Raw genomic sequence first — 25,365 nt, 5'->3', positions numbered from 1 at the left:
CAGGCTAGAATGCAGTGGTGTAATCTCAGCTCACTGCAACCTCTGCTTCTCAGATTCAAGTGATTCTCCCACCTCAGCCCCCCAAGTAGGTGGGACTATAGGCATGTGCCACCATGTCTGGCTAATTTTTTTTTTTTTTGTATTTTTAGTAGAGACAGGGTTTCACCATGTTGGCTAGGCTGGTCTCAAACTCCTGACCCTCAAGTGATCCACCTGCCTCAACCTCCCAAAGTGCTGGGATTACAGGCATGAGCCCTATGCCCGGCCTCAGCAAGTCTATCTTTTAAGTGGGGAATTTAATCCATTTACATTCAAGGTTATTATTGATAGGAGGGGAGTGACTCCTGTCATTTGTAAATTGTTTTCTAGATTATTTGTATATCCTTTGTTAATTTCTTCTTCTATTATTGTTTATTATTGTGTTTGGTAGGTTTTTGTAGTACTGAGGATTGATCCTTTTCTTTCTCCTTTGTGTATCTGCTCTGCCAGTGAGTTTGTACTTTTCTATGTTCTCATGATTGTGATTATCATCTTTTCACTCCCAAATGTAGGACTCCCTTGAGCATTTCTTGTAGTGCCAGTTTAGTGGTGATGGGTTCCCTCAGATTTTCCTTTTCTGGGAAAGACTTTGTTTCTCCCTCATTTCTGAAGAATAGACTTGCTGGGTATGATATTCTCAGCTGACAGTTTTTTTTCCCCCCTTTCAGATGCTTGGACTATATCATCCCTTTCTCTCCTGGCCTGTAAGATTTCTGCTGAGAAATTTGCTGTTAGTCTAATGGGATTCCCTTATATGTGACCTAACACTTTCCTTTTACTGTTTTTAGAATTTTCTCTTTGTCTTTGACTATTGACTACTTGACTGTAATATACTTCAGGAAGGACCTTTTTGGGGTTGAATCTATTTAGGGACTTGAGCTTCCTAGATCTGAATATTCATATCTCCCCCCAGACTTGGGACATTTTCAGCTATTATTTCATTAAGTAGGTTTTCTATACCCTTTTGCATCTCTTTTCTTTCTGGAACTCCTATAATATGAATATTTATTCACTTAATAGTATCCCCTAGGTTTTGCAGGCTTTCTTTACTCTTTTTCATTTTTATTTCTTTTTTTTCTCTCACTGGGTAATGTCAAACAATTTATCTTCAAGTTCAGAGATCCTTTTTGCTGCTAGATCAAGTCTGCTGTTGAAGCTCTTCATTATATTTTTAAATTTCATTCATTGAATTCGTTAGCTGTGTTTCTTTTTTGTGATATCTATCTCTTCATTGAATTTCTCATTCATATCATGTATCATTTTTCTGATTTCATCAAATCGTCTATCTGTATTTTTTGAATTTCATTAAGTTTCCTTAAGAGCATTATTTTGAATTCCTTTTCTGACAATGTATCGATTTCTTTTTAATTGGGGTCTGTTTCTAGAGAGTTATTATGTTCCTTTGGTGGTGTCATATTTTCTTGCTTTCTTCATGTTCCTTGTGTCCTTGCATTGAGGTCTGTGTATCTGGTGGAACAGTTGCCTCTTCTACACTTTCTAGAGTGGCTTTCTTAGAGAAATACTTTTACCTCAGTTGAATTTTAATGTGCCAGTTGGGAAGGGTGGTTCATGTAACTTCTGTTGTATAGTCTTTGTGCAGCTTCTTTGGCTGTGTTTGACATCAGCAATAACTGTGGGCATATCAGCGGCCTAGACTACAGAAGTTTGTGGTAGTGGTGATGGCACTATAGGTTGTTAATGTCCTTGGTAGCAAGGGCTATTGTGGCAAGGGCTATTCTATTCTTATTTTCCCCCTAATGGGAAGACTTAGCTGAAAGTCTGCCTCTTGGTGTCAGGTCTGACATGGCATAGAAGCAGCTGCTATGGCACTGGGTTTCAAGTACAGGTGCTCAAAGCAACTGTGGGACAAGGTCTTATTTAGGCTCAAGGTCTTGTGAACCTATAGTGGCACTTGAGTCTTGGGATGCAGAGTGATCTCTGTGTCAGGGCTGGATATAGGTTGCCAGTAGTGCCTAGCAGCTTGGCTTCAGGGGGTCAGTTTGTAACTGTAATTCTACCCCTGATGGGCAGGGTGCAGCCCTGGTTTAACTTGGAGGAAGAAGTGCTCTGGAAGTGTGAGACCAGGGTGCAGGATATGGCTGTAATTGCTGTAATTTGGGAACTGCACCAATACAGCTCAGGGGCAACTTGGATCCTTAGGGGTGAGGAATTGTGTAGTGGTGATTCTAGACTCTACAATGGTGGGACTTGGCAGTATCCCAGTCTCTGTAAGGCGAGATGCAGCAGCAGCAAGCATCCCAAAATAATCAAGCACACTGTTTTTTTGGGGCTGTACCAGGGCAGGGAGGAGCACAACAATGACTCTACTCCCTGGGAGAAGAGTGTCTCAGGAGCTCAGACTCAAGGGGCCTAGTCCAGCTGTAGGGAAGCAGAATACTAGAGCTGTCTGGCCAGTAGGGTGGGGTGTCTCAGCCAACCACTGCTGTATTTCCCTGGGACCTAGGGTACTATGTCAGCACAGCCCTAGGACGTGCAGCTGCTCAGCTTGGTTGAGGCACTGATTCCCCAGTGGGCAATGTGCCACTCCAGCTCAGTCCTGAGGGATGTGACTATTCTGGATGGCCTTAACACCATTTTCCTGGGATACAGGGCTCTGCCAAAAGCATTGTTCCCTGAGGAACTGAAACTAGTGCAGTTTCAGCTCAGGCCCCTACGAGTAGAGTGCTGCCTAGTGTGACAGAAGTGGATGGAGCTGTTTTACCAAAGTACTGATTTTCCAGGAAAGAGTGTGCAGTTTCAGCTCTGGAATGAGTGGGTAGGGGAGGGGGATGAGGAGTGGTTCCACTGCTGCTTGGCCCCATGGGGAAAGGTGTAACAGTTGCTCACTCCTCCGCTTGGAGATGTCAGGTCACTGGGTGGTGGTGTCTCAGCAGCAGTTTACCCTTAGGGATGAAGGGGTGAATGGCTACTCACCCTGAGAGCAAGACACATTCCAACAGTAGCTCCAGTTCCAAGACACCAAGACGGTGTAGCACAATAGCCATGCAGGCCACAGGGGGTGGGGCACAGTGTTGGCTCCATTTCTGAGGGAGCACAGTTGTGTGCCTGTAGGCAGCTCCCTCAGCTAGGCTTAGTGCCTGTGAGAGCTGTAGGAGATCCCAGTGGTGAGGACGGTAGGTGTACAAGGTGCTGATAGGGGCTACTGGGATCTTCTTGCTTACGTTTTGCTGTAGGGAGAAGTTCTTCCTGGTTTCCAGCTGCTCTTACCCGGGCAATGGGGTGGTGGGGTCCCAGTGTTTCCTTCTGTTCTCTGTGTGGCTGTCCTGAGTTTCTGTGTTCACCAGAGTTTCTGTTTCTCCTTTGACATAATTCTGCACTCTGCTTTAGTTATTTTTTTTTAAATGTCGTTGTTTATTCTTTTAGTTGTTTTTGTGCAGAAGATGAGTGTCAGGGATTTCCAACTGGCCATCTTGCTGATGTCACACTAGGAGACATGTTATTAGCTCATATAATACTCACAATAACTCTGTAGAATATGTACTAATATTATTTTTCCCTGCCTTTTTTTCTTGTGGAGAAAATTGAGGCAGAGAGGTAGGTTTGCCCTTAATTACATTTTAAATTATAGAGTAAATATTCTGTGGCTTCAGAGTGGTAAACACTGTAATACTTCAACATTTTCAAAGCCCGTTTGCTACATAACATTTTTTTCTCTTGGTTTACAGAGCTACTCAGAGTGATAAGTGCAATAATCATTAACAACCCCTTTTTACGAATACAGAAGTAAAGTAAAGCAACTTGCCCAAAGTCACAAAAACAAGTTAGTAAGTTATGAAATTAGTTACATGTATCGAATATTCATGCTTGAAGGAACCTTAAAAGTTTATCTAACCCAAACCTCAGATTTTACAGATGAAGAAGCTGAGGCCCAGCCAGGAACAGCTGAACTGTCCAGAGCCACAGTTGGCAGATGGCAGGGCTGGGATTAGATTGCTAGTAACCTGGCTCCAACCTGCACCTCTGCTCTGCCTCTCTGGGCTGGAACTAGAACCCAGTTCTTCTGACTTTGGATTTAGTACTCATACCACTCTCCTGTGCTGCCTTGTTGAAAATCCAAGAATCCAGCTGTGGGGATAAGGTCTATATCCATGAAACAACTGAAAACCAGCATATGATATGGAGAAACCATAAGAACAGGAAACTGCCTCACCACAAGTAAAATGCCCAGATCTCACTCTTTGGTACCTGTTAATAGTGTTTATTGATCAGCAATTTTTTTTTTCAGACATTGACAGCCCCCAAAACCTGGTGACTGACCGGGTGACAGAGAATATGGCCACTGTCTCCTGGGACCCGGTGCAGGCCACCATTGACAGGTATGTGGTGCGCTACACCTCTGCCAAGGACGGAGAGACCAGGGAGGTTCCGGTGGGGAAGGAGCAGAGTAGCACTGTCCTGACGGGCCTGAGGCCGGGTGTGGAGTACACAGTGCACGTGTGGGCCCAGAAGGGGGCCCAGGAGAGCAAGAAGGCTGACACCAAGGCCCAGACAGGTAAGGAGCATTGTTCTTTGGGAATATAAAAGCTTTCATGCTAAGTCAGTGGATGACAAGTTTTGTTTTCCTTCTCTGACATTGGCAGAAATCAATGATTAATGGAAGAGTGGGATGGCATCCCTTCATAACAGATTGCACACACCATCCCTCATTTTCCTTTAACTAGTTTCCTTGCAAGTCAGGGCCACAAGGCAGTCTCCAAGCTATAATTACATGGTCATGTCCATCAACTCCTCTTCTGATTGCATGGATCTTTTGCTGTAGACAGTATCAAGGGTCTCTTAGTGAGTTTGTGAGTGGGAACAGAAAATGAAAATCAAATTTTGTTAATAATAATAGTATATTGAAAATTTGACTTTAAGAATGTAGATGTCACATCTGCCATAGCAAGGAGATGTATGTCATTTGCTTTATGACAAATGAATCACATCATAACTATAAAACAAATTTATATCTAGAAATTATGATAAGTTCTATGAAGGAGGTGACATGGTGTAGGTATAGAGAATAATGAAGTAGTGATGTTTCTCAGATAGGAAGGGGAAATAGTAATAGGATACACATGGCCAAAACAACCAAATAACAGTTGCTTAAACAAGAAAGGAGCGTATTCCTCTTGTGGAATAGCAGAGTGTACACTGGCCAGAGTTTTGAGGATAAGGATAGCTCCTACGTTATGTTCTTATTTTAGTGGAAGTGATATCTAACAGTATTTTGTACAGTGATTTAATCAGCAAACCAGCACGACAAGTGAATCTATGATATGCTAGAGAATATTCAACCAGGGTTTTACTTTTTGCTGATTCATTTAATAATATATAGTGAGCACTTTCCACGTGCCCTGCCCACTACTAGGCACTGGGAACACAGAATAGGATGCCACCCTCTTCCTCCAGGGGCTTACATTTAGAAGTGGCTTTTAGAATCTTCTAGTATGAAATAGGAGGTCTTTACTGACATGATGCCAGACACAAAATTGTTAGTTCCTTGTGAGCAGAGACCATGTCTTCTCCAACTCTGGATTCTGCACACTGTCTAGAATATTTCATGGACAGAATTGGGGCTTGATATACCCTTACTAGATGAATAAAAGATTTGTTTTGCTAAAGACTTGGTAGAGGTAACAGCCTGGATTCTCAGGTTCTGATATATTGTGCTTTCTACTTGAGGAGCAAGGTATATCTTAGGGGAGAAGATGATGTCCATGAAACAGCTAAAAATGAAACAAGAGCATATGAGGCGGAAACCCCACAAAACATGAAAAGGTTTCACCCCACGCAAAATGGCCACCAGTTTCTGCACTCTGGCACCTGTTCATAGTGCATATTGATCAGCATTTTTTTTTTTCAGACATTGACAGCCCCCAAAACCTGGTCACTGACCGGGTGACAGAGAATACAGCCACTGTCTCCTGGGACCCAGTGCAGGCCACCATTGACAGGTATGTGGTGCGCTACACGTCAGCCAACGGAGAGACCAGGGAGGTTCCAGTGGGGAAGGAGCAGAGCAGCACTGTCCTGACGGGCCTGAGGCCAGGTGTGGAGTACACGGTGCACGTGTGGGCCCAGAAGGGGAACCAGGAGAGCAAGAAGGCTGACACCAAGGCCCAGACAGGTAATAGGAGTGAAGAGAAGAGCAAACCGGGATAGTAGCTGCAGGTTGATCTATTGCAGCTGAGTGATGATGCAGCTGCTTTTGGCATCTGTAACCTCAGGGCTGCAGACTGTTTTAGGAGAGTTTGCTGTAAAAAACAAAACAAAACAAAAACAAAAAACAAACAAACAAAAAAAAACTTTCATTCACCCAAAGAAAGAACAATGTGTTACAGGAAAGGCGTCCCGATGGAGACCCTTAGAAAGGGTTCTTGGATCTTGTGCAAGAAAGAGTTCAGGGCGAGTCCACAGAGTAAAGTGAAAGCAAGTTTATTAGGAAAGTAAAGGAATAAAAGAATGGCTACTAGCCATGGGCAGAGCAGCCCCGAGGGCTTGTGGTTGTCCATTTTTATGGTTATTTCTTGATGATATGCTAAACAAGAGGTGGATTATTCATACCTCCCCTTTTTAGACCATATACGGTGACTTCCTGACATTGCCTTGGCATTTGTAAACTGTCATGGCACTGGTGGGAGTGTAGTAGTGAGGACGACCAGAGGTCACTCTCATTGCCATCTTCGTTTTGGTGGGTCTTGGCCGGCTTCTTTACTGCAGGCTGTTTTATCAGCAAGGTCTTTATGACCTGTATCTTGTGCTGACCTCCTATCTTATCCTGTGACTTAGAATGCCTTAACCGTCTGGGAATGTAGCCCAGTAGGTTTCACCCTTATTTGACCCAGTTCCTATTCAAGATGGAATTGCTCTGGTTCAAGCATGTCTGACAAAACTATAGTAATGGACCCAGTGAGAACAGTCCCATGAATGTCTTTTTTTTTTTTTTTTTGAGACAGAGTCTCGCTCTGTCGCCCAGGATGGAGTGCAGTGGCGCTATCTCGGCTCACTGCAAGTTCTGCCTCCCGGGTTCATGCCATTCTCCTGCCTCAGCCTCCCGAGTAGCTGGGATTACAGGTGCCCGCCACCATGCCTGGCTAATTTTGTTTTTGTATTTTTAGTAGAGACGGGGTTTCACCGTGTTAGCCAGGATGGTCTCAATCTCCTGACCTCATGATCCGCCTAACATGGCCTCCCAAAGTGCTGAGATTACAGGCGTGAGCCACTGCGCCCAGCCCCATGAATGTCTTAAAACTCTTTCCAAAGCCTGTGTTTTTAATCATTGTGTCTCTCAGCTATAGAAAATTATAGAAAATAATGTAAAACCAATATAAAATTCTTAAAACCACTGATTAAAAACCTGTTTTGTGGCAAGCTATTTTGTGTAGGTTTGACTGAATAGACGCTGTGTGATAGAAAGGAGCAAGTATTCACCTGGGTGGCTGGAGCCCTGTTTCCTTGCAGTAGGCAGCTGACTTTTAATGAGCATCATCTAAGTGCCAGGCCTGGGGAACACAGTGGTGAACAAAACAAATATCTCTACTCTCTTGAAGTCTAGTGTGAAGATAGACAATAAATAAGAAAACACATTTAAAACCGTAAATTGTACTAAATTCTGTGAAGGAGATGAACATGGTGTAGGTATAGAGAATTACAGGGTGAGGATGTCTTGCAGATGGGAAGGGTGAGTAGTAATAGGATATACATAGACAGAAACACTCAAATAACAGTTGCTTCAGCAGGAATGGAGTGTATTCCTCTCTGTAGAATGTCCAGGGCTGATATGGTAGCTCCTTGTCCAGGAGACCCAGGCTTCTTCTGTGATTGTTGCTTAGTCATCCCTAGCAGTTTGCCCTCCTTTACCTGGTCACCACCCTGTCCGCATAGTAGCCAGTGGGAAGAGGCATGCTGAAGGTCAGGGCATCACTGGGATGTTGCACACATCAGCCCTTCTCATGTTCCATTGCCAGGTCCCAGACAGACCTCACTGCAAAAAAGGCTAGGAAATGAGGTCTTTACTGGATGGCCCTGTGCCCAGCTTTACTTTGGTTATGCTGTCCTGACCAACACAGCAGCTGCTAGCTACATGTGGCTATTAAAATTATTTTTATTTTATTTTCAGAGACAGGGTCTCACTCTGTTAGCTAGGCTGGAGTACAGTGGTACGATCATAGTTCACTGCAGGCTTGACCTCCCGGGCTCAAGCCATCCTCCCACCTTAGCTTCCCAAGTAGCTGGGACCATGGGCACGTGCCACTAAACTTGGCTAATTTTTTATTTTTTTTTTAGAGATGGGGTCTCACTATGTTGAACTCCTGGGCTCAAGTGATCCTCCTGCCTCGGCTTCCCAAAGTGCTGGGATTACAGGCATGGGTCACCGTGCCCAGCCTAAATTTTAATTAATTAAAAATAATTAAAATTAAAAAAATTTTCTCATTTGGATTAGCCACATTTCAAATGGTCAGTAGCCACATGTGACTAATGGCTACAGTATCGGACTGTGCCGATTATAGAATACTTTCATCATTGCAGAGAGATCTGTTGGACAGTAAGTGTGCTTACAGAAGAAGGAGGAGAATGGATTTTGGTGAAAACTAGCAATTTCTGGCAAAGGGAAGAGTATGTGTGATGTCCCTCAGCTGGAACAGTAGCTGGGATGGTTGGAGAATGAAAAGAGGCCGGTTTTGCTGGAGCATAGAGGGTGGGAGAGCAAGTGGCTGAGATGAGGTGGGAGGAGCAGGGGCAGGTCAGCCAGGACCATGTGGTGCTTAGAGGACAAAATGGGCTATACTTATTAATACTAGAAGAGTGATATGATTCAGTGTTCATTTAAAAAACATTTTCCAGGCCACAGTGAGGAGAATAAATGGAGAAAATGACAAGGATAGAAGTGGGGAGGTTCTTAGAGAAGCTGCTAGAAAAGTCTGGGTGCAAAATGCTGATTGTCTAGGTAAGTGTGATGGCAAAAGGGATAGAGAAGAGGGGATGTCTGGAATATATTTTTGAGGTATGGATGATAATACCTGTTGATAGATGTGGGATAGGAAGAAAATGAGGACTCAAGTATGACCTGTGTTTTTTATTTGAGCAACATGGGAGATTGGACTACCATTTCTTGAGAGAGGAGACTGAGAAATAAAAAGTTTGGGGAGGAACATCAAGACTTTTAAATATTTAAGTTCAAGATACTTGTGAGATTCCTTGGTTAATTGAGTGATTCATTTATTGATTACATAAATATTTATTGAGTGTCTAACACAGGCCAGGCACTGTGGTAGAGATGCAGTTGTATAAACTAGTCAGGGGCTCAGAATTAATAGATATTGTGGAGCAATTAGCATCCAGTTGGTATTTAAAGCCATGGACATGAGTGAGATCACCTAGGTGGAAAAGTAGAGAGAGGAAAAGAGGGAGCTTTGGGACAGGTGCAGTGACTCTCACCTGTAATCCCAGAACTTTTGGAGGCTGAGGTAGGTGAATTGCTTGAGCTCAGGAGTTCAAGACCAGCCTGGTGAAATCCTGTAATCCTGTCTTTACAAAAAAAAATACAAAAATTGGCTGAGTGTGGTGGCATGCACCTGTATTCCCAGCTACTCCGGAGGCTGAGGTGGGAGGATTGCTTGAGCCTGGGAGGTCAAGGCTGCAGTGACCTATGATGGCGCCACCGCTCTCCAGCTTGGGTGAAAGAGCGAGACTCTGTATCAACAAAACAAAACAAAACACAACAAATAACAAAGAAAGGGAGCTTTGGGTGCTCCAGTGTTTGAAGGTTGCTAACAAAGGACTGAAGGAGAGCCAGTGAGTTAGGAAAATCAAGGGAGTGTGTAGTCATGGAAGCCAAGGGTTGAGAGTGTTTCAAGAAGGAAGGAGTGGATCAGCTCTGCCAAATGCCACCCGGAAGCAGTGTAAAGTTGAGAATGGCAAGTATCCATTAGATGTGGCAACACGGATGTTGTTGGTGACTTAGACTAGCAGATTTAGTTGTGTGGCATAGAAAGATGCAAACATGATTGATTGGAGAGTGAGCAGTGAAGTTAAGGTATGTAGACATTTCTCTTGAGACAATCTGTCAGTTTAAGGTTGCAGAGAAATGGAATGATATGGGAGAGGATGGGGGATTCTAGACCTTGCTTGTCTGGGACTGATGACAGAGAAAAAGAGATTGATGACACAGGAGAGAAAGGGCAGATCTGCAGCAAAGTCCTTGAGAGGGCGGGAAGGCCCAAAATTCAGAGCGAAGAGTCTTGGCTTTAACATAAGTTGTCAACAGGAACTTGGCCTAGACCCTCCATTTCCCTGGGCCTCCATTCTCCTCCTCTTTTATAAGTCAGAAAGGTTGGAGGATATGACTTCTTGGCTCTCAAATTCTGTGAAACAAAATAACTAGATACCAGGGAGATCAGAAAAGAGGTTATATCCACAGCAGTTTTGGTGGCTTATCTTGTTGCTCAGGAAGTTTGTTATTTTGATGAGAATTACAAGGACAGAAATTTTTTATATTAAAAAGTGGGAGATGATCTGATTCCTTCCAGTTTTATATCCAGTGGTTTGTTTCCTTGGAAATGGAGACGAGGCCTTTGACTCATGTTTTAAGTGGAATTCTACCATTATGAATGATAACATGATGGAGAGCTCCTGGTGATGAAGTGGTAAGATGGGATGTCCTCCTTTGTTCTAAAGTTCAGCCTTTTCTACATCTTTTTAAAAAGAAATTGACAGCCCCAAAAACCTGGTGACTGGCTGGGTGACAGAGAATATGGCCACTGTCTCCTGGGACCCGGTGCAGGCCACCATTGACAAGTATGTGGTGCGCTACACCTCTGCCGACGGGGAGACCAGGGAGGTTCCGGTGGGGAAGGAGCACAGCAGCACCGTCCTGACGGGCCTGAGACCAGGCATGGAGTACATGGTGCACGTGTGGGCCCAGAAGGGGGCCCAGGAGAGCAAGAAGGCTGACACCAAGGCCCAGACAGGTACTGAGAGGGACCAGGCCAGGGGAACACCTCACACTTATCAGGAGATAAGTGGGCTAGGGAGGGGAGCAGGAGGGTGGTTGCTTTACCGGAAGACATTCTTCAAAGTGGTTCCTTTTTTACATCTTTGAGCTAATTAAGTTGACACAACAGCTCAGATAAGATGAGAGAGTGTAGAGGGAGTGCTGGTGTCAAAGGTGGCCTCCCTCAGCCCTCCACCCAGCCCAGCACTCAGACTCTCCACACTTGCTATGGAGAAAATGGTTGGGCCTCAGCTGCAGTTGGGAGAAGATAGAGGCAGGAGCTTCTTCTGTTTCCATCTTCCAGAATGGGGGCAAGGGGATGCATCTTTCTCCATTCCATCCTCAGTTGATGATGAAAGGTGCCTGAACTGCATGTATTTTGTGTGTGTGATGGGGCCTCTGGTCTTGGCGGAGCATCACGGAGGTCAGAACCCAGAGGCACTTGGAAGAGAGCACTGTGCCCACCCTGAAGTCTATGAGCCTCTTCAGGCAGTACGGGCAAGGTCTGTCCATTCCAACCAATGGCTGAGTGCACCAAGTGTTGCCACGGGACCTAGAGATGTCTTGAATTTCTCTATGATTTTTATTATTTAAAATTAGCTTGCATTTTTAATCTAAAAAGTAATATATGCTTATAGTAAATATTTTCAAACAAAACAAAAAAAACGGCCGGGCGCGGTGGCTCACGCCTGTAATCCCAGCCCTTTGGGAGGTCGAGGCGGGCGGATCACCTGAGGTCAGGAGTTTGAGACCAGCCTGACCAACGTGGAGAAACTCCGTCTCTACTAAAAATACAAAAATTAGCCAGATGTGGTGGCAGGTGCCTGTAATCCCAGCTACTTGGGAGGCTGAGACAGGAGAATTGCTTGAACCCGGGAGAAGGAGATTGCAGTGAGCCAAGATTGCGCCATTGCACTCCAGCCTAGGCAACAAGAGCGAGACTCCATCTCAAAAGCAAACAAACAAACAAACAAACTCCTCTCTCTGTCCCAGACTCCCTAGTACGCGGTGTTGCTCTCCAGATGCAACCAGTAGCCATTCTCCCTCCTTCCCTCTTTCCCACTTCCTACCTCCTTCTCCCCTTCCTTTCTCTGTTCCTTTCTCCCTTATTCCTTTCTTCTCCTCTTCCTTCTTTATCTTCTCTTGGTTTCACCTTCTCCATTTTTGAAGACAGCAATAAAAAGATTCTCATTTTCCTGCTTCATAGAAATGTGAAAGTAACTAAGACAGACATCTCAAGTCCATAACCAGGGAGTGGTGGGCAGTCAAAGAGGTGGCAGCAGATTGCTTAAGATATTAAAATAGCCACAGTTTTGCCTTGATTTTGAAATCAGGAAATTCAGTTTTTCTGTGAGACGAATAGAATAAAATCCATGCCAGATGTTATGCTTTAGAAAATCAAACCAAGTTGATATTACAGAAACTCAAAATTTGTCAAAACATCCTAATTCAAAACAACAGCTGTCTGATTTCTATTAAAATACTGCAATTCAGCTCTCAGCTGAAATGCTACTGGGTAGAAAATAGCCTGGAGACGTCTTTTTGGGAAGTTCTAAATTAAAATAACCTTCTATGATAATGCTTTTTCAAAAGAGAAATTTCCATTCATATCTTCTTTGGTTAAAAAAAAAAGAGCCTTCTGACCAGTTATGATGTTGACCAGTATTTTTGCTGAGCTTCTGTTTTCCTGGTCTACAGTGCACACTTGCTTACCCACACTTTCCCTCTAGTGTTTGGGTGAGGAAGTACATAGAAGAAAAGCTCTGCTTTTCCTATATCCCTTCTCTTTCCCTCTTCCCTCCCCCACCTCTTCCTTTCTTCTTTTTTCCTTCCTTTCTCTCTCCCTCTTTCTTTCTTTCCTTTTCTTTTCTTTCTTTCTTTCTTTCTTTCTTTCTGTCTTTCTTTCTTTCTTTCTTTCTCTCTCCCTTTCTCTCTTTCTTTTCTGTCTCTCCTTCCTTCCTTCCTTCCTTCCCTCCCTCCCTCCTTTCTTTCTTTCTTTTTTCCTTCCTTCTTTCCTTCCTTTCTTTCTTTTCTTTCTTTCTTTCTTTCCTTTCTTTCTTTCTTTCCTTTCTTTCTTTCCTTTCTTTCTTTCTTTTCTTTCTTTCTCTCTCACTCTCTCTCTTCTTTCTCTTTCTTTCTTTCTTTCTCTCTCTTCTCTCCCTTTCTTTCTTTCCTTCTCTCTCTCTCTCTCTTTCCTCTATAGAAGCACCTGTTCCCTCCCCTTCTCCTTCTCTTCTTTCTCTACTGGGTATGCATCTAACGCCACACACTTCAATATGTAACAATATGTAAGAAACATAACTTTTTGTTTGTTTCTTTTTTTTTTTTTTTAAGACAGAGTCTTGCCCTGTCACCCAGGCTGGAGTGCAGTGGCGTGATCTTGGCTTACTGCAACCTCCGCCTCCTGAGTTCAAGTGATTCTCCTGCCTCAGCCTCCCGAGTAGCTGGGATGACAGGCGCCCACCACCACACCCGGCTAATTTTTGTATTTTTGGTAGAGATGGGGTTTCATCATATTGGCCAGGCTGGTGTCGAACTCTTGACCTTGTGATCTGCCCGCCTTGGCCTTCCAAAGTGCTGGGATTACAGGCATGAGCCACTGCGCCTGGCCAACTTTTTGTTTCTATGCCAACTAAATTTCAATCATAAGCCCATATTCTACTTAGGGTGAGCTCCTTCCTCAGGGCTGTATGTAAGTCTTGGGTAGTTTCCCAGTGACAGGCATTGGGGCCCATCCAGCATTTCAGGCAACTTTCCAGGCGGGTCAAGTCACCCTGGTTTCTTTGTGCAGGGCCCTTTCAGATCTGTGGCCCTCTTATCTTTCCACATCCTTTTGGGAGCCCTGCCATCTCTGAGGATCTATCTGCCAATCTAGGCTGTTAATATCCACCACTTTGTGGGAACCTGCCTGGGAAATGGGGGCCCAGATTCCCTTCCTCTGGGACCCACCCAATGCCCTGTTCTTCTTGTCTCTAATGGGTCTGTACTTTTAGAAACAAGGTCAGAAAGGCCCTGTGGCAGGGAGGAAGAGAGCCTGGAAACTGCTTGAAAGAAGGAGGAGAAATGGGAGGGTTTGAAAGGGGAAAATATAAACTGATGTCTCAAAAATTACCTTGCCTCAGTTGTATCTTAGTAATAACAATTACCTGACTTTCTACATACAGAACTCGACCCTCCCAGAAACCTTCGTCCATCTGCTGTAACGCAGTCTGGTGGCGTATTGACCTGGACGCCCCCCTCTGCTGAGATCCATGGCTACATTCTGACCTACCAGTTCCCAGACGGCACAGTTAAGGTATGGGGGATTCCTTGTCTTTTCTCCTGGTGCCTTCTCTTCTGTGTGAAGCAACTAACTTGGGCCAATCAGCTCATTTGCTGGCCTCATGGCAACTTGCTGATCTTTACTGATCACATTGCGGGTTGTACATCTGCCCCGGGTTATTTTGTTTATTGTTAGTCTTCCCCAATAGATGTAAGCTCTATGTTTGTCCGTTTCATTTATCACCATAACTAAAGTGCATAGGACAGTGCTTAGCACATGGTAGGTGTTCAATATATATTTATTGGACGAATTGATTAATGCTTATTTCAAGGGTTATACCTCCCCTTAGAATCTGAAGGCCAGCAAATTTTCAAAACCTGTCCCAATGGAAAATTATTATTCTCCCTCCTTGCCAATGAAGAAAGAAGGGAGGAAATAAAAACAAGGACACTTAGGTTTATTTGTTATCTTAATTAGTGCTTATGACAGCACCGCTAGGAAGGTTAGCCCTAGGTTTATAGAGGAAGTAAGACTAGTTCAGAAGGAAGTTTATTGAAATATCAACTATCTCCTTGTCTCAGATATCAGTGGCTAGTTTCACCTCCCCTATTAATTTCTCCTTAGCCCGGCATTGCCAGCCTGTTCCTGCAGGCGATGTAGCCGCTATAGTTAGAGCCCCTGTGTGTATCTGAAGGCCAAAGTCTCCCAGAAACTTGGCCGGTGATCCTGAAGCTGCAGTCCTGGGTGCTGGTTCTCAGCTGATGCTCCCAGTAGTGCTGACTCTCCATGGCATGGCTCTCCAGAGAAGTGGCTGGGACCCACTGCGATTCTGGGCTGCCACTGAGGCTTCGGAGAGACAAAACACTGTGCCCTCAGAGAGCTTCTGTCATTAGCACCAGGGAACGCCGTTGACACCTAGGGTGCTAGTGGGTGATAAACTGAGTCACTGGCTGTCTAATCTCTCCCTTGTTTGGTAGGAGATGCAGCTGGGACGAGAAGACCAGAGGTTTGAGTTGCAAGGCCTTGAGCAAGGCGCCACCTACCCTGTCTCCCTTGTTGCCTTTAAGGGTGGTCGCCGGAGCAGAAATGTATCCACCACCCTCTCCACAGGTAATGTGGAATCCTGTACTCCGAATGACTGTGCAATGAGAACCAGCATTGGAAAGGCTGGCAAAGGAGTCCAGGGAGGAGCAAGTGGATGCAGAACTATTGATTTCTCTAGGCATGGGAAAGTGGAAATGGGGTTGTGTGTTCAAAAGAAATCCACCCCACAGTGGGGAGGCTAAAGAGAGGAGTGAAATAGAGTGTTATTTTGTGGGGGAGTTGAGTTGGGGGTGGAAGTGATATGAACTTGACCTTTTCCTGGTGCATTTGGGAAGTTGATGAGAAAAATAAGATATGAGTGAAGAGTTGGAAGAAGCTGAAGTAGGAAGTTATGAAATAATTTCCAAACAAAATAAATTGCCTTAAAATAGGGAGAAACTCCACCTCTTTCCTCCTTTCCCTTGTCCTAACAACACTCTTTCTGCTTGACTCCCAGTTGGTGCCCGTTTCCCACACCCTTCGGACTGCAGTCAGGTTCAGCAGAACAGCAATGCCGCCAGTGGTCTGTACACCATCTACCTGCACGGCGATGCCAGCCGGCCCCTGCAGGTGTACTGTGACACGGACACGGATGGAGGTGGCTGGATTGTGAGTCACGCAGAATCCTGGGGAGCTCTGTGTAGGGCCTTGCTTCTCAGCCCAGGATGCCGGTCATGGATGCTCCATAGAGTGTTTGGAGCCCTATTTCTTCTCCACCCATGGAAGAGAGGAGTTTTGGTGGCTTGTAGCTGTTTTTAGAGAGATCCCAATGTTACAGGAAAGGGGTCCCCATCCAGATCCCAAGAGAAGGTTCTTGGATCTCATGCAAGAAAGAATTCAGGGCGAGTCCACAGTGCAAAGCAAAAGCAAGTTTATTAAGAAAATAAAGTGGTGAAAGTACAGCTACTCCATAGACAGAGTAGGGCATTTCTGAAAGTAAGGAGGAATGCATGCACCCTAGGTATAAGACTTGTTTATATATAGGATAAAAAAAGATCATGAGGGGATGTGCTCTGTTACAATGGTTCGTGATAAAGGATTAATTTTCTTAATTACTATATTTTGTGAGAATCAATATTATTATATTTAAAGCAACATTAGGAGTGCTTCTGTTCTCAAGATATCAGGACATTCCTAAGTCTGGGTCTGTTTAGTAAACACTGTCAATCTGTTCCCTTAACCATAACATCTGGAGGCTAAGAATACCTAACTTTCTGGGAATGCAGCCCAGCAAGTCCCAGCCTCATTGTCTTAGCACTCACTCAAGATGGCTCTGGTTCAAATGCCTCTGACACCAACCAACTGTAAGGATAGAGCCTAGTACTTAACCCCTGTCCTAGAACAGGCTTGGTTAGACTAAGGCTGATGACTATGAAGGCTTGTGGGTTGATCATCATCTAGTAATGCCTTATATGTATGTATTACCTATATTTTACCTTCTTCAAAGCACTTTTGTACACATGACCCTCACACAACAGCTTTAGAGTAAGTGAGAGAGGATTGTTTTTCCTATTTTACAGATAGGGACAGTGAGTCCCACAGAAAGAAGTGCCTGGCCTAAGTCATACAAGAATGACAAAGCTGGGACCAGATTTCAAAACTCCAGCCTCCTAATCATTGGTCTTCTCAGTGAGTTCATCTCAGGTCATCCAAGATGCAAATGCATAGCCTGTCTGGGGAGTTCAGACCTCTGAACTGGAGTCCATTGTCCAAGTTCTGTACCCTGGCTCCACAGTACCTCAACAAGGCCTTTGAGGTTTTGATTGGAAAGACTTAAGTCTGAAAGACGGAAACTTGGGCAATGCTCTAATTGTCCCTCTTCTGTGTAGATGTTTTATTCTTTTGGGCCATTTTCTGCCTAAACCACATGGCAGCTTCTTTGATTGCATCAGCCTGATCCAATTATATGATGAGCTGCCTTTGAGGGTTGCAATCTGATCCTTCCATCTCCCCTTGCCCCTTTTCTCCCTGTGCCTGAATGATAAAGACTCTCACTGCTCCAAGCCAGCATGCAGCCTTAACCTGCTGTGCATCCGCAGCTCACTGTGGGAAAGAGAGAGCATGATCTCATAGTGCTCAAACCTTATTCATTTACACATTCACTCAGGGGCCTGGGAAACCAAAGACGCTTGAGTAGCCATGAATAAAAAGATACCATCTGATGAGCAGCAATGAAGAAAACTTATTATCTGCACAGTGGCATCTGACAGTTGAAAGGCAGTAATTGGATTGGCTGGGGGAAATTCCCGATTGATTTATCAAAACAACAGAACAGAATGTAACATGGGAGGTCTTCCACCTGACCAGACCCATAGGGCTGTACCTGCTGCTTTTCTTCAGCACCATTGTAAGGCTAAGCATTCTGTCCCTTCAGGCCTGCAGCCCAATTTCCTGCCTTTGTGCCCGTAATTGACCTTTGGCAGGATGTTTGTATTGTCTAGTGTGGCCTTTTTGTAAGCCAAGCTCCCACAGAGAAGGAGGTGTTTATCTGGGGCAACATTTAGAAAGAGATCTGTCAGTCTGTCTGCCCTGGAATAGTCATGACTTATTGCACAAGTATTTACTGAGTACCTACTATGTGTCAGGCACTGCTTCATGTACTCAAGATCCAGCAGTGAACCAAACCAACAGAAATCCCTGCCCCCAAGGAGCTTGCCATTTACATCCTGCTCATGCAAATGACTCCTCCTCAAACACAGAGATCGGTTCCAAAAATAATAAAACCACTGTGCATTCTGACCCTCCCCAGCCCCAACCCCACCCCAAGTCTTGTTTTCTGAGCCAGACTCCTGGGGGTCATGCATGAACTGAGGTTCTGCAGGGTTTTACTTAAAGCTACCATGCTCCAGAAAACATGGAGTCCTGAAAACTTCCCCACAAAACATTTTACTGACAGTTGTTATAGTTTTTTTGGGGAGATTCAAGAGTCCTTTGTCACTGAAGGATGACCCATAGTCTGTTTCTCTGTTTTATTGAGCTTTCAAAATCCTTTTATGGTAATTCTTCCATCCCAAGCAGCAGGAACTCAATTTGAAGAACAGGCCAGAAGAACTGTGCCCTGAGGTAAACTCTGCCGCTGGTGGGAGGCTGGAAAGAACATCAGGGAACACTTAATGTCTCAAATATTTCCATCTTTGTTTTCCATCTTGAAAGTCTTAAGGGCTGCACTAGAGGCTCTTTCCACAGACATTTCAATGCAAGTTTGACTTTTTTTCTCTGTATTTAGTCATTCAGGGCATTGAGTAAGTTCTAGAATGTAATGACAACTCTAGTATAGAACCAGACATAAAGAGGTTTTTTGTTTGCTTGTTTTTTTCCCTTTGAAACTTATTTGGTAAGGGGGTTTTGTGATACCCAAATAGTTCATGATAGGGTGTTTTCATCTCATAGAATGGGAGTGGATTAGATTCTGAGTGAGTCAATTAAGGCTGCCTGATCAAGATGTATAAATGATCCCTGTGGGTCAGTTCATTTGGAAACTGATATAATAAAATGCAAACTAACATTTATTGAGAGATCATAATAACTTATTATATCTATATATGCCAGGGTCTGGCTTAACTACTTTATGATTTACTTTGATTAATGACCTTGCCGAAGCCTTGATTTAAGATCATGACAGACAGGTTGTTAACATCTTAATCTAACAGTTTAGAAAAGTGAGGCTTGTCAAGGTTGCCCAAAGACACAACTAGTAAGTATAGAGCTGGTTCTGGTTCAAAACAGTGATGCAAAGAGCACCAGAATCATTTTTGGAAGCTTCCCTGGCCCAGATGAAGTATTATTACACACACACACGCACACACACACACACATCGCTGGAAAGCTCCCATCAAGCTTGGGCACTGGGTTCACTGATAGGAGATAGAGACCAAATACCTTTGTAATGCATTCTAGGGCGGCAAGGTTGGATTTGAGCCTGACCTTGTGGTGGGAACGTGATTTGACGCGATGTATGTGGAGCCATACATCGGTGCTACATTTGTCCTAAAATTCCACTGTCCTTGGTACAACAAGAGTCCCAAGGAAGGGGTTGGACCAGGTACGTTGCTAGGAAATTAGCAAGTTCTCAGAGTCTTTGGAAATTCGATTCAGGAAACAGATTCAGTAGGACTGGTATTTTCAAACTTTCTGACAGAAAGATAAAATTTATGCGTGGTCTTTGTATCAGTGATTAGCTGTAGGACTCTGGATACTCGCTTTTCTGGACTTTCGCATCTGTCAAATAGCATCATAAATACTTGCTCCAGGGCCAGCACTCAACATATGCTCACGAAATGATTGTCGTCTAAGTGAATAAATGAGTGAAGAAAAGTGAGGGAAGCCAAGAAGGAAATAGGACATCTTTAAAAGATGGATACTTGAGCAAAGGGGAAAGAGAACAGCAATGTTAATGTGGTGTTAACTGTTTGCCGTGTTATTTCCTACATTCTGTTCAGCACTTCTTGCCTATTTATAGAACATTTTTATGTGGTGTCTCATTTAGTCCTCCCAGAAGTCTTATGAGGTAGGCTCTTCTCTTCCCTTCCATTCCTGTTTTACCATGAGCTGGCCGAGGGTCAGGAACAGAAGAGGCTGCCTCAGCAATCCCCACCCATCTCCTGCCCAGGAAGTGGCTGTGGTCTGACTTGGAGTCTGGAGCCTTCTGCATCCATGGTGCCCCACTCCTTGGCCAGCAGACATGAATGGGTACTTTGGAAGGAGTTAAATGTGAACTCCCATGTGGAGCTTTCAGCATTGCTGCAGGGTAACCTACTCTCTCTTCCCTCCCTTTCTCTTCCCGGAGAAAAATATAAAGAAGGCGCAAATATCAGGTGGTTTACCTTATAAATTCAAGATAATGTGTTTTACTTCAAGGCACATGCTGTGAAGTCTAGTGGAAAGGAGGGAGATTAGATTTTGTGTTGGGGCTTCTGCATCTAAATGAATGCAAAGAAAAATAGGCAGAGAGAGAAATGCGATTCTAGCCTTTGGTTAGTGGGAATCATTCCTGAGGTTAGCTAGGATGGCATTCAGCTTGGCTCTCAAGGTCATGTGGAATTAGATGTATTATCAATTCCAATACTGTATATAGGTGTGTGTAGGTACTTTTCAGATTTACTTTCTATTGAAGAATCCAATTTACTGTGACTGGAACTGCCTTCCTTCTCCAAACAGAGGAATTTTTTAAAAGAAGGCAGTCCACACTTTGGTGAATGGCACCCAACTCTGCCTCCATTTTCTTGCATCTCACTCATTCTTTGGCCCGTTCCAGTTTGGCTTCTGTCCATATCTCACACTGACATAGCCCTTGCTAAAATCACCAGTGATTTCTGTGCCACTAAATTCTAGGGATAGTTTTGGCCTTCTGTTCCTAGAGCTCTCATCAGTACTTGACACTATTGACCACACCTTTCTCTTTGTGGCTTTTGTGATTCCATATTTTTCTAGTTTCTTTTTCTCCACTTCTGTTGCCCCTTCTCTCTCCTTAATGGATTCGTCCTTCTTCATTATACATATTGGATGTCCTCAAGGCTTGATTCTAGGCCACTTTATCTTTTCAGTTCCCATTTTCTTCTTAAGTGGTCTCATCTTTTCCCATGACTTCATTTTACCCTCCTCTGGGTCCCATGCTTCTCTGTACTAATTAGGATAGAATGGGCTCCAAATTCCAGTGATTGAACAAGCACAATGTAGTTTTCTTATGTGTGCAATGTGTTGTGCAGGTTTGGCAGCCAGTTATAAGTGTGACTCAGGGATTCAGGCTGTTTCCATCTTGTAGTTCTGCTATTTCAGTGTGTGGCCTTTCCCATGGCCCTGTGGTGCATGGCAGTAGAAGAGAGAGTGTGGAGAACCCACCCACACACAAAAGGCTCCCACCTACAACCTTTTGGCTGCAAATAATCACATGGCTCCAACTTAAATGCAAGGGAAGCTGTAAATGGACATCCTCCTGTGTTCCTGGGAAGAGGAAAGTGAAGTGGGACTCAGTGAACTCCTAGCATTGCCTGAGACACACTCTACCTTAATAAGTCTAGCCTAGACCTCTCTTTAGAACTCCAGCCCTTACATCCAATTGCTCTGTGGTATTTTCATTCACTAGCATACCTTAGAAATAACTCACACTTACCACATCCCAAATGAGCTCATGACCCATTCATAAAACCTGTACTTGGCCAGGCGCAGTGGCTCACACCTGCACTTTGGGAGGCTGAGGTGGGTGGATCACAAAGTCAGGAGTTCAAGACCAGTCTGGCCAATATGGTGAAATCCCGTCTCTACTAAAAATACAAAAATTAGCCAGGCATGGTGGTGTGTGCCTGTAATCCCAGCTACTTGGGAGGCTGAGGCAGGAGAGTCGCTTGAACCTGGGAGGCGGAGGTTGCAGTGAGCCAAGATCACACCACTGCGCTCCAGCCTGGGCAACACAGTGAGACTCCATCTCAAAAAACAAACAAACAACAACAACAACAACAAAAAATAAATAAAAATAAACTACCACCTGTCCTCTCTGAATCCCCCATCTCAGTGAATAGTTGAGAGAAGAGTCATCTGCAAGCCCATACTATAAGAAACTTATCTTACCTTGACTTCCTCCTCTTTCAGTTCCACATTCTGTCACCACCTCTGTCAACTGTACCTTCTATCCACTTCCATCTATTCTCAGGGCATCCCTCATCCAAGCTGCTGTCCCCCTTAATTTGCACTCTACAGTGGTCTCCTAATTGGTCATCTCACTTCCATTTTTACCCCGACCAGTCCATTCCATACACTACAAGCTAAAGACGAATCTGATTGGATCTCTTTTCCTGCTTAAAACTCTGCAATAATTTCCAGCGCTCTTACCTGGACCAACGTCTTCAACAATCGCTTTTAAAGGCTCACCAGGACTGACTCTTGCCATCTTCTCAGCCTCCCTTTCCATCCCTTCCTCAGCCCCCAGCAGCCCCAACATTGGCCCCCGTGCTCTTGCCTGACCGTTCCTACTCATTCTGCAGCTCAGCCATGTCCTGGGGGTGGTTTCTTGGCTCCTTGGTCAGGTCCTCCTGTTTTACGCTCTTACAGTTTTGTTGCATCTTTCCCTCACAGCCCTTATCACAGTTTTAACTGCATTTAAAAATTATTTAATTTAGTAATTTTATTTACTAAACTATTAGCTCCAGAAGGGCAGGAACCGTTTCTGATTTATTCACTTTGCACACTATCTTGCATATTGCCTAGTACATAGTAGATGCTCAGTAAATATTTGTTGTGTGAACTTTTTTCTCCATAAGTATTAAATAATCACTATACTAAGAATCAGGTGAATTAAAAAATAATTCCTACTCTCAAACTATTTCAGAAAAGGGGAAAAAAGATGCCATAAACATGATGTGCCCCAATTGAGTTGAATGGGTGTTGAAAGCTACATGTGAGAGTTGGCAGAGGTCTGGAATGTCTTGCCCGAGACAACCCACACTAGCAACTGAATCACACAAATAGTGGAAAGAACTGAAATTTCTTAAGGGCAGGAGCCTTCTCTGCTTTTGCTCTACATGTCTTAGTACCTGGCATACTACTGTACATATAAAGAATGCTTGTTAATATAGTGAATCTACTGATATATAAATAAAAAGCCTCTCTAAAAAGAAAGGCATGCTAGCTGGAGGAAGGCAGTGTATGAGCAAGCTCTTGGTCTTCTCTTGTCTCCCAGCACCTATGTCTGTTTGGAGGGTCAGAGTGAAGTATTCATCTTCCTTCTCAGGTCTTCCAAAGGCGGAACACTGGGCAGCTGGATTTCTTCAAGCGATGGAGGAGCTATGTGGAAGGCTTTGGGGACCCCATGAAGGAGTTCTGGCTTGGTATGATCTCAGAATCCAGGGGGCTGGGGCTGTGGGGGGTGATTTCTCCCAGGACAAGCTAGCTAGGAGGCTTAGGGAAGCTCACCACCTTCACAGAGAGGCCCCAGTGGCAGGGAGACAGAGGACTGTGCCGAGCAGGGTGTTGGTGGGCATGTTGATGGGAAGGCTGTCCTGCACTCTGAACTTGTTGAAAGGTGGAGTGGTCACAGGGGTTTTATGCTGATTTTAGCTCTGCAGGATCTGCCTGCAGCCTGAAGATCTTAGAAGCCACAGTAGTAGAAAAAAAGTTCAGTGACTGGGATGCTGGTCCATTACTGGGAGGTCACCCTAGCAGTCTCTAAAATTCTTTTGGTGATGCCAGGCATTATGAGCAATTTTTTCCCCCTTTTCCCTCTGCTCTCCTCTGGAGCAGATGTTCACAGACGGTGAAATAGCCAAAAGCATGAATTGGGAAATGAAGAATTAAAAAGTCATAATTCAGATACCCAGTGTCTAATAAAGTAGATGATGTTTGTGGTTTGCTCAGTATAAAATCTCTTTGGGGATCTTAGGATGAGTCGTTGACCTGCTCTCTTACTTGGTGAGATAAATGGATGATAAATACAACTGCTTCTGTTTTAGAGGGATGGAGCCAATGGAGGCAGATTCCTTCCGGGGTTACCCTGCCCCCCCTCACTGCTCCCTTCCATAGAACGTGGTCTCCACACTCCTTAGTGTGCCTATGAGCCCCCCGAAAGAGAAAGTGCTGAGACTGTCCCTTATTAGCAGAGAAGGTAAAGACTAAAGTGACTTTAGGTTCTGAAAGCCTCAGACACACATGTTGAGTGTTTACTCGCACACATGGGTTGATTGGTTATTGGAATTCCATTTTTTATTTTTAGGACTTGACAAGCTACACAACCTCACCACCGGCACTCCAATGCGGTATGAAGTGAGAGTGGATTTACAGACTGCCAATGAATCTGCCTATGCTATATATGATTTCTTCCAAGTGGCCTCCAGCAAGGAGCGGTATAAGCTGACAGTTGGGAAATACAGAGGCACGGCAGGTGAGAAAAAATGTTTTCTTACTGCGAAGGTCTCTTGCTGTCTGTTGTGTAACGATTGGTTTGCCGTGTGCCACTGATCTGGGGGGTGGAATATTATTCTGTGGAGGTGAATTGTTCTCATTGACGGCGGAGGTCCTACTCTCTGCAGGGGGTCAGGAATGAACAAGTAGTTAAAACAATCCTTGACCACCATAAAATTGGAACTTTTGTATGTTATACGTCACCCCCCCACCCCAATAAAAACCCTCCCCTTGTACTCCTCTTATTCAGGCTGTTGTACATTAGCTGATGAGCCCATATTCTGAACAATTTCTTGATGCTTGTCAGTCTTTCATTCGGCTTTAGCAGTGTGGCTGTCATCTTTGTCCGCACAGTAGTGTGTGTGTGTGTGTGTGTGTGATTAGTTGAGCTTTTGGTGGCACTTTGCTATAAAAACAGAATAAGGAAAGTGCTGATTCAAATAATAAGAAATATAGGTCTCATTAATTTAATTCAACTGTGACAACACAGAAATGAGCAGTTCAGTGGAAAGTGAGGGAACCTTTAGCCTCTAGTAGCCGCTCATTGGAGCTAAGCCAGTTGCTGGTGTGTTTGGTTGTGAAGGAAAAGAGCAAAATTAAGCAACATGACTGAAACGCTGGAATGTTACCAGTAAATTAAATATATTATGTAAGAGGGGGAGGTTGGGTCATTGTTTTAATACTAATATTTTAAAAGCTGTATTTATGGTTTTTAAACCCTAACAAGTAAGCCTGTGTTTTGACATTTGCATATTTTTGACTTTGGTGTATTTACATAGGAATGTGTTACCAGCCAGATTGACTGACTGTATAAGACATGGCGGTCTCTCTCCTTAGACTTAAATGTAAATAGGTGAAAACAAATAAAAGGTAACTTTTGCAGTGAGTTAAATAAGGGGTAAGAAACATACACAGTTACAGGAGTGTGGAGAAGGTGGGCACACGGAGGACGAAGAAACTGGAGGGAATTGGATCTGCAAAAAGGGGCAAACTCAAGTGGGAAGAAAGAGAGGGCTCTCCAGGCCTGGGGGCTTTAGGGTGAGTAGGGACTGAGTGGAGGCAAGAATGCTGGAGTTTATCTCACAGCCTTGCTGGA

General features: G+C 44.2%; 1 protein-coding gene across 1 annotated transcript in view; it reads left to right on the top strand.

Moving 5' to 3' along the window:
• Positions 1-25,365, top strand: part of TNN (tenascin N) — a 73,865-nt gene that overhangs the window by 36,991 nt on the left and 11,509 nt on the right. Inside the window, exons 10-17 of the mRNA XM_054494511.2 lie at positions 4,286-4,552; positions 5,906-6,169; positions 10,749-11,012; positions 14,200-14,330; positions 15,275-15,407; positions 15,838-15,989; positions 23,104-23,200; positions 24,082-24,249. Of these exons, the coding sequence (XP_054350486.1) occupies positions 4,286-4,552; positions 5,906-6,169; positions 10,749-11,012; positions 14,200-14,330; positions 15,275-15,407; positions 15,838-15,989; positions 23,104-23,200; positions 24,082-24,249 (1,476 nt within the window). The remainder of the gene's footprint in view (positions 1-4,285; positions 4,553-5,905; positions 6,170-10,748; positions 11,013-14,199; positions 14,331-15,274; positions 15,408-15,837; positions 15,990-23,103; positions 23,201-24,081; positions 24,250-25,365) is intronic.

The sequence above is a fragment of the Pongo pygmaeus genome, chromosome 1 (genome assembly GCF_028885625.2).
Source record: "Pongo pygmaeus isolate AG05252 chromosome 1, NHGRI_mPonPyg2-v2.0_pri, whole genome shotgun sequence".
NCBI classification, from domain to species: domain Eukaryota; kingdom Metazoa; phylum Chordata; class Mammalia; order Primates; family Hominidae; genus Pongo; species Pongo pygmaeus.
This window is presented reverse-complemented; position numbering and strand designations above follow the sequence as displayed.